Source organism: Tamandua tetradactyla, chromosome 9 (assembly GCF_023851605.1).
Source record: "Tamandua tetradactyla isolate mTamTet1 chromosome 9, mTamTet1.pri, whole genome shotgun sequence".
NCBI lineage: Eukaryota > Metazoa > Chordata > Mammalia > Pilosa > Myrmecophagidae > Tamandua > Tamandua tetradactyla.
Window position 1 is genome coordinate 76,057,358 of NC_135335.1, and position 12,907 is coordinate 76,070,264.

The 12,907-nt window shown below is 31.0% G+C and overlaps 1 protein-coding gene and 1 long non-coding RNA gene across 4 annotated transcripts in view; one reads left to right on the top strand and one right to left on the bottom strand.

Annotated features, from left to right (window-relative positions):
- The window catches only part of CDH9 (cadherin 9), an 87,134-nt gene that overhangs the window by 35,879 nt on the left and 38,348 nt on the right, over positions 1-12,907 (bottom strand). For all 3 annotated transcript variants that reach the window (XM_077115128.1, XM_077115129.1, XM_077115130.1), the window contains exon 2: positions 3,200-3,494. In XM_077115128.1, the coding sequence (XP_076971243.1) occupies positions 3,200-3,494 (295 nt within the window). The remainder of the gene's footprint in view (positions 1-3,199; positions 3,495-12,907) is intronic.
- Positions 12,813-12,907, top strand: part of LOC143646162 (uncharacterized) — a 56,325-nt gene continuing 56,230 nt past the window's right edge. The window contains exon 1 of the long non-coding RNA XR_013157352.1: positions 12,813-12,890. This is a non-coding gene — a long non-coding RNA (uncharacterized LOC143646162). The remainder of the gene's footprint in view (positions 12,891-12,907) is intronic.

Genomic DNA, 12,907 nt, shown 5'->3' on the forward strand with positions numbered 1-12,907 from the left:
AGATAGAACACTGGTTAAGAAATCACTGGCTTAATTGCCATTGTGAGGATATTTCATGGACTTAACGCACAAATCCCTTCATTTTCTCTATGGCTGATAACATCTGCAATCACCAGAGGAGATTGTCTTCAGCAATAAGAGAAGTCTCATCCAATCAATGGAAGGCCTTAAAGGGAGAAGTGATCATTTCAGCCACCAGAAGGAAGAATTTCCATCTCTATTTCAGACAACCAGCTTCTCCTGAGGAATTTATCAAAACGTTCATCAGACTTCTCAACCTGTAGTCTACCATATGGAATTTGGCCTTGCTTAATCCCCACGATTGCACGAGCCAATTCTTGGACATCCCATAATATTTGGGTGTATAATATATATTCAGTCCTGTCAGTTCTGCTTCTCTGGAGATCCCTGATTAATACAAGGTGGTTAAATCAAGTATACTATCTGTTGCATATACGTTTTGTATATATAAACGCATATACTTATATTTAAAAATAGATACACATATGATGTCTATGGGTGGGTCAAGGAAAAACACTTAATGCGTTGATGTCAGTACTAGCAATAAAGAATAATAACCATTTCTACAGGTGGAATCAGGGTTTATTTGAAATTCTTAAATCTTTATTTACTAGTATTAAACCTAGCAGCCTGAGCTATACAGCTGACTGCTCTATCTTTTTCTCAGTTTTGTTGGAATTCTAGACGTGGCGGGGAATGCAACTGGCAATAGCTCAAATTTTCTTTATCAAGACCTAAAATATTCAGAAAGTGTACTGCCACCATCAAAGCTTTTAGAAGTGAAGCAATGATTCACAAGAAGGAGCTTTGAACACTTATTCAAGGTTTTGAACACTTGGTCAATTGGAAAGACTTCTTTCATGCATAGAGACTTATGTATATTCTGTATTTTATCAGGGATAATTGAACCAGTGAGACAAAACAATTCCATAGTTAGATTTTCTTTTTTTTTGCATGGGCAGGCACCGGGAATCAAACTCTGTGTCCAGCATGCAGGCGAGAACTCTGCCTGCTGAGCCACCGTGACCGACCTGTTAAGAATTTTTTTAAAAAGTTATAAATGGAAATTCTTTGTTCAGTTCTGCTATTATACATACTCAATAAATATTAATGTAATCTAGATTATAATAGCATTTCAGCTGAAAAATAATATATTTGAATTAGGAAAAAAATGACAGAAAGGTAAACCATAAGGTACAGTATCATATTACACATCAAAAACTATTCTAGGAAGAAAAATACAGTTTACTTGACTTGAAGCATAAACTATTTTTGATAGAGCAATATGCTATTTTTAATGAAGAGATAATTCCTTGAAATATTTAAAAGTGTATTCAAATTAAAATGAAGTATTAGCAAAATTTCTCATAATTAAATATTTCTATCATCTTAATTAATTATGTTTATTTTCTCCTGTGCATTTGTCTAATAGTCCTGGAAAGAGATAAGTGAAAGTTTTGGCACTGACAGGTACCAAAATTGAGGGTAAAATGACACACATACAAGAAAAATAATAATGTTTTACAAAGGGTAAAGAGTGTGAAACAGGTAATTAATGTATTTTAGAATACTCAAAAACAGGAAGCTGATATGAAGATACAAATTGAGATGTGTCTTCACCTTAAATATAAGCCGCAAGGACACTATAATATATATCTAAAATAGCCCCCTGGTAGAATTATATGGACCACTACACTACTTTCTATGGAATCATACCAAGATAAAAGTTATTGAGAATATTAAGGAAAACACATGCACTTATGTTTCATCCTAGAGCTTTACAATTTCATAAAATTCCTTTTTCATTTGGTAAGTTCAGTTCATATTATTAGAGCAAATATCTGAAATGGTAATATAATTGCACTTTCCTCAGAAGTATGCAATCGCATATGAGGTTAGACAGTAGAAAAACTTTTTTACAAAACTTTGTTACTTTAGGCTAGACAGTACACTTAGTTAAAAACTTCACACCAATCATTCAATAAAGGGAGATATGAGTTTGTTTTTCCTAATATATAAAAATTATTCTATGCTGAAACTTATTAATTACAGCAGTGTCCAGCTTATATACTTAAGACTGGTTTTAAAAGAATATTCAACTAAATGGTATGAAATTAGAGTGATTGGCTGCATGTTTTGGGTACTATAGCAAGCTTATATCACTGTTTTATAGAAACACTTAATGACTGAAGGGTCAACTTTTTCATCTCATTAACATTTCAAAATATTTCCTTTTAATAGCTAAATGTAGTCACACAAACAAATGAAACCCATGCGTAATAATGAGTGGCATTTAAAATTGTGAGCAACCTTAAAAAGTGATTATTTTTCTTTTTTTTTGTATGTTGTATGGAGGGGCTCACATTTCATTCTTTTTCCATGTGGCTATCCCATTATTGCAGTACCATTTGTTGAATTTTGTTTGTTTTGTTTGTTTGTTTGCTTGTTTGTTTTTGGGGGGAAGTACATGGACTTGGAATCAAACCCTGGTCTCCCAGGTGGCTGGCGAGAATTCTACCACTGAACTACCCTTGTACCCCCAAAATGATTATTTTCAGAGGGTTGATAAATCATTATTCAATGGTAGACTGTGCACTGAAATAATGAAAAGACTTGAAATCTTGTTGTGATGCAACCAGGTTATTTTATCATAATTCAGTTAGTTTAATCTTTCTGCATCTTGGGTTCACGAACAACAGAATAGGGATTTAAAGTTTTATTTTCCATGCCTACCACATAAGTTTGTTTTTAATGAACAATTACTATTTCAAAATAAATTTGTCAAGTGCAAGCATTAGTTATTATTGCTCAAAATAATGCAAACAAGATGTGCAAAACTGAGACTTTTGCATTTTTATTTCATTTCAGGCAAAAATAAATTCAGTTTGATTGCCACTTGAATGGCAGTGTAGTAGAGGTGCAGTGTTGGTTGAAATGTAATGGAATAACTGCTTGCAGCGATCATCTTAGATATCAGTTTCAATGTGGCCTAGAATTCATATATTTCTATTACATATAAATATATATCAAATTATTAGAAATGAGTTACTTAACACTAAGTAGTAGTTTCCAGTTTTAGCTCTCATCTTGAAAGAGGCCATGTATCATGTAATTCCATGTCCATTACAATTAATTTAGCAAGCAAACAGTTAATTTACACTGATTAGAATATACTTACCAACTCCAGACATTTCAGGAACACTGGCAGTATATAGGTCTTTTGTGAATTTTGGTTCATTGTCATTGATATCGTGAATTTTAATGATAAATTCAGATTCAGGTTCCACCTGTCGCCCAGTCTTTCTGTCTATAGCTTTGGCACGAAGAACATACAGAGATTTTTCTTCTCTGTCTAATTTCTTTGCAGCATGAATATCTCCTGTGTTTTCATCTATAATGAACAGACTGCCAGCTCCATCTCCTGTTAATATGTATTTTAAATTTCCATCTCCTTTATCTTGATCAGTGTGAAGCTTCGGAGAGGTAGAAAAGAAGAGTTCTGTAAATATATATGCATTATTACAGAAAAAATAATTTGGGCACATACTAATTTGTCTTCCGAAGACATCACTGTAACAAACATTTCAATTACTATCACTGCAGGGAATCTAAGCATTTAAGTTTTAACAATTGTGTTTATACATTATAAGGAACTATATTTAAAATAAAATGAAAATGATTGTATCACTTTCACATCACAGTGTTACAAATATATTTCTAAAAATTATATACCAAGGTTTAAGCCTCTAGTGCACTGAGAAGACAGCATACACTGATCTGGATATTGAGTGTAAAATATTAACATAATATTGAATACATTAAAGTCAATAAACTTAAAGATATGATAATAAGAGTATCTAAACTTATTATTTTGATAAGCTTAAGATGTTTCTTTTAATTTTAAATTGATTTTTATACTCCTGCAGTAAAACATAGTTTTAGAAGCACAAGTTCCATCTTTGAATCATTTGACTATTTGAACTTTTTTTAAATGGTGGCCAGAATTAGAAACGTTGGTTTCATATAATAATCCTTCACTTTCAAACCCGAGATCAAAGCAATCATTAGATATAACTTTTTCTTCTCTGAAGTGCTTACCCCTCCCATCTACTTGTCTCATCTCTGGTCTTTTCTTCAATCATATTTTATCAATCACTAGCTTATGCCTGCTTTCATTTTTGCTCTACTCCAAACGATTTTCTATACTGAAGAGGATGAGGTTTCTATATCACAAATCTGTTCATGTTACATCCAAGTTTAAACATCTTCAACAAGGCTCAGTGCTTAAGGGCAACGAATCTAAAGTCTTAGAAAATAGGGTTAGTAGCATGCAAGTTTCTGCATTATATTATTAATTCCCTAAACCACACCTATTAATAGGGGATATTATTTAAAAAGAAGGGAAGAAAGTTTTTTATTTTTTTTGTTATTCTAATTGATTGATAGGAGACATATTAACTCTCTGATTTTATTGATAAATCCTCTGTAATCTGACTATCATTTCCAGCTCCCTCCTTTACCTGCCTCCTCCTTGTACGGAATCTTTGGACTCATACAGATTGTTCTGTTTTATCTTGCTTTGTTTTATTTATTTCTCTGAAGGTTGATTCAAGCTCTGTCCTTTTTGTTTGTATATGCTTCTCTCCCTTTTAACTCTCTTCCCTCTTTTAAAAATTTTTCCTTAACTAAATCATATTTATTCATCATATCTCATTTTTAAGTTTCCTTTTCAGGAACATACTCCCTGATTCTCTAGATTAAGAGAGATATGCCTCCTCTGTAATTCATAGCCTACTTCATTTCCTTGAGACCATACTCATTCCAATTTTTGTAACTGTATACCATTCCTGTAAATTGCAAAATGAATACAAGAAATAAAGAGATAACTTGCTCAATGTAACTTCAGAAGTTTGCCTGGTACCATTCTGTTTTGTAACTCATATTTCTTAAAAAACCCAACTGTTTCATTTTTTTAACAGCATCCTTTTACATGTATCTAACAAGTCTATTTATCATTGATAACATAAACTAGCGTTTTTTTAATTACATTTCACAAATCTCTATATGCCAATAATAGTCCTTTAATGACTTTTTTTTTCCAAATACCCTATTTCAAACTACATTATTAATAATACATTATATACATATCTTTTCGTTACTGGTACTCTCATTCTAAGAGGAAAGAGCGAAAATAAGATATTTATAATGAAAGAAAATAATTAGGAAAGGATGAAAATGTTAGATGAGTAGATAATGATATGTATTAGAAGCTCTGTTTAATTTGGCAAATGTGAAAGTAACTGAAAAGTTCATCTTATTGGATTTGTCTAGGCTAAACTGTACATGGGAGTGATTTGCAGCCAGTAAAAATTGTGGTCTCCATATATATAGCTTGACAGAAAGGGTTGATTAAGGTACATACTTGTAAGTAAAATATATTACAGTATTAGAATGTATCTTTATATTTTCATGTCTTTTATTTTTTCATGAAAATATTCTCAACAGATATATAATGTTGATAACAGTGATCTAGGTTTATTTTCTTTATTTCCCTTTATTTTTGATTGATGTATATTTTACACAGCCTTACAAATAAAATTGTGTTGCTTTCTCAATGAAACTAAGGAAAAATAAAAGGAATAGCAGAAGAAAAAAATATATATATAAAATGTTCCCTCATAGCTTATTCTCTACTGTTCTCACATTAATACACTCAGAAAATGAAACAAGAAAGATAGGTTGATTGTCAATACTGGCAAACATATTTTCAGCCAGAGATGCTGGTAGTCTATGGGTCCCATTGCCGTTTACTGATAATTATGGATGAGTAAATGCTGTTGGGCAAAACCTATGTTCTATGTCCGGACCTCAGAACAGATGCTTATCTTATGGAAAACATTAATGAACGTCGATTTGTAATAAATACAAAATGTTTGCTTGAGTAAAATATAGAAACCAGATGTACTCCTATAATAATTTCAAAGGAAATTTTACGTATATACACCTAAATGAAATGTTTTTTTGTTCATAGCTATTATTTCCATATTTTAGCATAATTGTAATAATAGTGTAATGAAATACTGTTTTATAACTTTATTTTATGCATTTAAGAAATATCTCATTTAACATTTTATAATGATATATTAAATTTTGCAGCAAATAGAATCTATCTCTGATGCCATATTAGATAGAGTTCTTCATCCTTACCTAGATTAATATTAAAAACAAACTAAGGAAACTGCTCACTTTTCAAACATTTAATGCTTTTTCAGAATATTTAGGAAACTGAAAAACATTTAGTTAAGCAGGATACTACAGTTTTGTGATTAGTTGAAAAAAATATCATGGAAAAGTCAATATATTTTAAAATTACGCTCTTTAGACTGAAGATAAATTAAAATATCATAGGAATCAATAGGATATTCAGAATGAAGGGATTGTCTGAAAATACAGAATTGTAGTTTAAAACAAAATATTTGCCAAAAAAGGTAATATTATTTCAGTCATTCAAATGTTCGATGAATAGTAACTTAGATTTATGATTTTATCCCCACCTGCCCTAATTACTGCCTCAGTATTTTATCCTGTTAATTTAAAATGTCATTTTAAAAATTATTTGATACAAAATCACACATTCTAAAAGAGTCTCTTTTCATTCAAATTTTTATTTTAAGAACAAAAGCTTCCAATAGCTATTAGCTGGTACAATCTAATAAAAATAGTACCATAAAATAATGAATATATGTGTTATGTACATTATTAATTTTGAGCCATGTATTTTATAATGGAAACTATATAGTAACATATAGTGAGAATCTGATACATGAAAACAAAATTTAAAATTTAACAAACATGATCAGTGAAACAAAATGAAATAGAAATCTTAAGAATGTTGTTTATCAATTGTGAAATGAATTCCACATAAAATGCCTTAAGAAATATCAGTACCAAATGCAGTTCCTCGCTTCCGATCTCAGTGAATCATCTATTCAGCCTTGGTACTCTGGAGATAACTAATTTGCTGTTCAAAACTATGGTGAAATGTTAACCATCACCTTCTGACAGTATTATTTTTAGGTTTACCCTGTTGCAAGGTTTTTTTTTTTTTTTTAAAGAAATTTGAAGAGATTAAAACCCACACATGCATAATTGGCTAAAGAATAGAATATAAGCCTAAAAACCATAATTTCTTCCACTATTGCAACTCTAGTTAGCTCATTAAACCACGGGTTATCATTTGAGCGAAATTTAATGGCCGTTATGAAGGTGGTGAGATTAAAAAAATCAACCTAGGAATTATTAGGCTCCTTGCAATCACTATGTATTATTTAAAAAAAAACTTTAATTTTACAAAATCAAAATAAATACATCCTGAAATAATTTTCCTTTAATTTTTGATTGAAATATTTTTTTGCAAAAAGTATGTTAAGCTGTTCAATCATCACCATTCCTTAAAATTATATTTTTATGTTTCTAATTTTTGTTGTTTTAACAAAAAAAGCCATAATAGCTATTGATGATAGCTATTGAAATAACCATTATAATACAATATTATGGATGCTTTAATAATGTTAAAGTCAATTTCCAAAATACATTCAAGAATTTTCAGCTTTTAAGATAGATTTTCATGCGTATTTCACATCTATCAACTTATTGTTATGATCTGCTCTAATTAGGTACTGGCTGCACTACTGATACATTAGTGCCCAGTTCTATAGTAAAAGACAAATTAAGCACAAGGCTATAGATTTTCAGTATGTTTTCAGTATGTTTCCACCTTAAAAATTCAAGGATTAGTTAAGAACTGGATTTACTCTCTCACCGTAAACAGCTATAAAACTGGACAAATTATGTGAATCATCTGTTTTTACACTGAATAGCAGAAGGAGAAAACAAGATATGTTCATCCTACTTTTTCTGCCTTGGGAAGAATTTTACTACAGGCAGCATGTGCAGACATTGGTAATGCCTGCTAGGCGGGAAAAACAAAGATGAGAATTACGGTTGCTGTTGTAGCAGCACTTTGCTGTGTAGTGTATGAAGAGAAGATAGCACAGAGCCCAACCGAGATATCTGTATAAGAGTTTTCCTAGGCTTCAAATTGGAATTGTATAAAGTACATTTGCAAGTGCACGGCACAGAAAGTTACTTGAGCTCTGAGAGTTCAATAGGGAATTTCAGAGGGTGTAGCAGTGGGAAGACTTAAGAGTTTTAACAGTGCCAAAATGGTTCACTCTTAACTGGACACCATGAACATTCTGAGAAGACTCAAGTAAAACCACGCCTTAGGAGGATGGACTCTGTTTTAGGAGTAAAGAGTGCATCCTGAGACAGAAGGCAAACTAAAATAGTTCAACTCAAACAAAGCCTAAATTGAGACTTGAAAAATCATCGTATCATCTACACTTTCCAGAGTAAAGCTTATGTATATATATTTAATATATATATAAATATATATGATGACTAGACTTAAGAACCAAGAGATTTAAATAATTAAAGGGTCAAGGAAGTAGAACCACAAATATACCAGAAAGAGGAATTAACAGATACACCATAGACATGCTATTGAAGGACAAAGTAATATACATGACCTTGCAGTTATATGATGAAGGGAAAAGTGTGGCATGAAATAATTGTTTTTGTCTGTGTGTGAAGAGATAATGATGACAATTTTTCAAAAGTAACATAGGACATCAATTCAGAGATCCAAGCTCAGTGAATTGTTACCAAAATAACTACAAAGAAAATCATACCTAGGCCTATCATGGTAAAATTGATGAAACCTAAAGATAAAAAGAACTCTTATTTTCTAATTTTTTTTGTTTTATTCTTTGGTTAATTAGAAGTATAGTATTAATTTCCAAATATTTGGGGATTTTATAGTCATCTTTTTATTATTGATAAAAAGTCTTATTCTATTACTGATAGAGTAGCCTTATTCTACTGTGAAAGAAAAAAATCTTTAATCTAAGAAATAAATATATGTACAGGAAAAAACGTAAGACAAAAACAGTTGACTAATGAAAGTATATTCACAAATGAAATAAAGACATTTTGAAAAAAAGTAAAGACTGAAAGGATTCACTGTCAACAGACTTAACACTTCAAGAAATACTTAATAAATGTCTTTAGGCTAAAAGAAAATAATTGCAGACTGAGTTCCTGACATAAATGAAAAATGAGTCTTGGAAAGAGTAAACTTATCAGTAAATGTGAAATTGCTTTTTAAAACTTTTCCTTGAAGACTGTTAACTGTTAAAATACAACCTTTGACTATTGTGAATAATGCTACTATGAACACTGCTGCACGGGCATCTCTTTCAGACCCTGCTGTCACTTACTTTGGATAAATACTGAGAAATAGAATTGCCAGATCAAACGGCAATTCTATAATTAACTTTTTGAGGATGTGCCGTATTGCTTTCCACAGTGGTTATATAATTTTACATTCCAACCGACAATGCACCAGAGTTCCATAGTCTCTGCATTCTCTCTAGCACTTATTTTCCATTTTGTTTTTTAATAGTTGTCCTTGCGTGTGAGTTATGATCTCTTTGTGCACATGTGATTATTTTCTGTTTATTTATGTATTAGAGAAGTTGTGAATTTACAGATCAATCATGCATAAAATATAGGATTTCCATATACCGCCCTACTATAAACACTTTGAATTGGTGTGGAAATATATATATATATATATATATATATATATATATATATGTATGTATGTATTTTTTTTTTTTTTTTGGCATGCGCAAGCTCTGGGAATCGAACCCAGATCTCTGTCATGGCAGGCGAGAATTTTGCCACTGAGCCACTGTTGCACCACCCACAATTGTTATAATTTATGAAGGATATTTTTATAATTGTACTGTTAACTATAACACATGACTTACATTTCATTGTGGTGTTGATTTCCTTTTCCTTATTGGTTAATAATGTCAGAAAACTTTTCATGGGTTTATTTTCTACTTGTGTATTCTCATTGGAAAAATGTTCAAATCCTATGACCATTTTTAACTGGCTTATTTTGTTGTTGCATGTAAAAGTTATTTATGAATTCTAGATATTAATCCCTTATCAGATATATGATTATCAAATATAATGGCATGCTCTTATTAAATATAATAGCAGGTACATTCTCTCATTCTATTGGGTTATCCTTTCCCTTTCTTGATAATGTTCTATGACACACAAATGCTTTTAATTTTGATGAAGGCAAATTTATCTATTGTTTCTATTGTTGCTCAGTCCTTTGGTATCATATCTAAGAATTCATTGCTGAATTCCAGGTTGTAAAGATTTGCTCCTACATTATCTCTAAGAGTTTTGTGATTTAGCTCTTATATTTAGGTTCTTGATCCATTTTGAGTTAATTTTTGTATATGGATTGAAGTAGGGATCCGACTTCATTCTTTTGCATGTGAATATCCAGTTTCTCCAGCAACAACTGTCAGAAACTGTTATTTCTTCATTGCATGTCCTTAGCCCCCTTATTAAAAATTAATTGACAATAGATTTGTGAACTATCAATAAACTTTCAATTCTATTCAATTTGTCTATATGTATATTCTACTGCCAGTACCACACTGTTTTGCTTAGCGTACCTTTCTAGTACATTTTGAAATCGGAGTGTAAATACTCCTACTTTGTATTTTTTAAAAATAGTTTTGACTACTTGGGACCCCTGGCAACTCCACATGATTTTGAGGATTAGCTCTTCCATTTAGGCAAAAAATGTCTGCTGGAAGTTTGATGACGAGTACATTGAATCTATCTATTGCTTTGGGTAGCACTGACAACATTATTTATTAAAACAACATTACTTATTAAAATCCATGAAGATGGGCTGTCTTGCCATTTGCTTGTCTTTAATTTCTTTCAACAGTATTTTCTAACTTTCAATGTACAAGTCTTTCAAATGCTTAGTTAAATAGATACCTAGATTTTTGGGGGGGACACTAATGTAAGTGGAATTTTTTTCTTAATTTCCTTTTGATTTTTACTAATGTATAGAAACCCGATTGATTTGGGGGTGTTGATATCGTATTCTACCACTTGGTTTACTAGATATAGTGGTTTTCTTGTGGATTCCTTTGGATTTTCTATATGTAAGATTGCATTATCTGCAAAAAGAGATATTTTACCTTGTAAATTTAATTTACTTTGTAAATAAGAAACAACTCTTGTTTTGTTCCTGATCTCAGGGGGGAAGCTTTTGGTCTTTCACCATTGAGTATAATGTTCGTTGTGGGTCTTTCATCAACGGCCTTTATCATATTAAGAAAATTCCCTTCTATATCAGTTTTCTAATTGTTCTTATCAAGAAAGGGTGCTGCTTTGTCAAGTGCTTTTCCTGTGTCTATTAAGACACTGAAGCATTTTTTTTTTCATTCTGTTAATGTTATGCATTGCATTGATTGATTTTCATATGTTGAACCATTCTTGCTTCCCAAGGATAAATCCCTCTTTGTCGTGATGTATAATGTTCTTAATAAATTGTTGGATTTTGTTGGCTGGTATATCATTAAGCAATTTTATATCTCTATTCATAGGGGGAATTGGTATGTGATTTTCTTTCCTTGTGATATCTTTATTTGGCTTTGATACCAGGGTAAATGTGGCCTACACTTTGTGTTCACTACTCTTGAATTCCTTGGAGGAATCTGAGAAGGATTAGTGTTGATTTTACTTTAGATGTTTGGTGGAATTCATTAATGAAGCCATCTGGTCCAGAAATTTTCTTTGGAGGAAGGTTTTTGATTATTAATTCAATAGCTTGTTATAAGACTGTTGATATTTCTATTTCTTTATGCATCAGTTTATATAATTTATGTGTGTCTAGGGACTTTTCCATTTCATCTAGATTATCAAATTTGTTCACATATAATTGTTGGTAATATTCTCTTGCAACCCTTTTCTATTCCTGTAAAGTCAGTAATGATGTCACCATTTTCATTTCTGATTTAATTATTTGCATCATTTATCTTTTTATTGTCATTCTAACAAAAGCTTTCTAAATAATTGATTTTTTCAAATAATTCACTTTTCCTTTTGTAGAGTCTCTCAATTATTTTCCTCTTCTCTATTTCATTTATCTGTGCTCTAAACTTAATTATTTCCATCTTTCTTCTTTTGCATAGAGACATTCATCCCTATAAATATCTTTCTGCACAATGCTTTCACCATTTCCAATAAATTTTGTGTGCAGTTTTCATTTTCATTTATCATTACGTATTTTATAATTTCTCTTTTGATTTCTTATTTATCCCATTTTTAAAATAATTATGACACTTAATTACCACATATTTGTAAATGTCCAGTTTATCTTTATTGATTTCTAGCTTCACTTCATTGTGATCAAAGAAGCCACATTGTATGATTTATAATATAAATATTTTCAAAATTTATTGAGTGATTTTATTACCTAATATACAGTCTATACTATAGAATGACTCACATGCCCTTGAAAAATAATGTATATTTTGCTATTGTTGAGTGAAATGTTACATGATCTAGTTGGTTTAGAGTGTTGTTAGGACATCCATTTCATTTCCATGTTCTGTCTAAGAAGATGTTATACCTAGCATTGAAAGCAGTGTATTGAAATCCCCAACTGTTATAATTGTCATGTGTTTCTTTCAACTCTGTCAATACTTTTTCATATATTTTGGGGCCCTATTCTTAGGTTGTTGGTAGTTTATGTTTATAATTGTTATGGCATCTTGTTGAATTGAACATTTTATCAATATATAATGTCCTTCTTTGTCTACCATAACAGTTTTGTCTTAAGAGAGACACCCCTTGGAAGGAAATGTCCTTCTTTGTCTACTTCCAAAGAAGACCCTCCTTGGAAGGAGAGAAGGCATGTAAGTCTACTCTAATC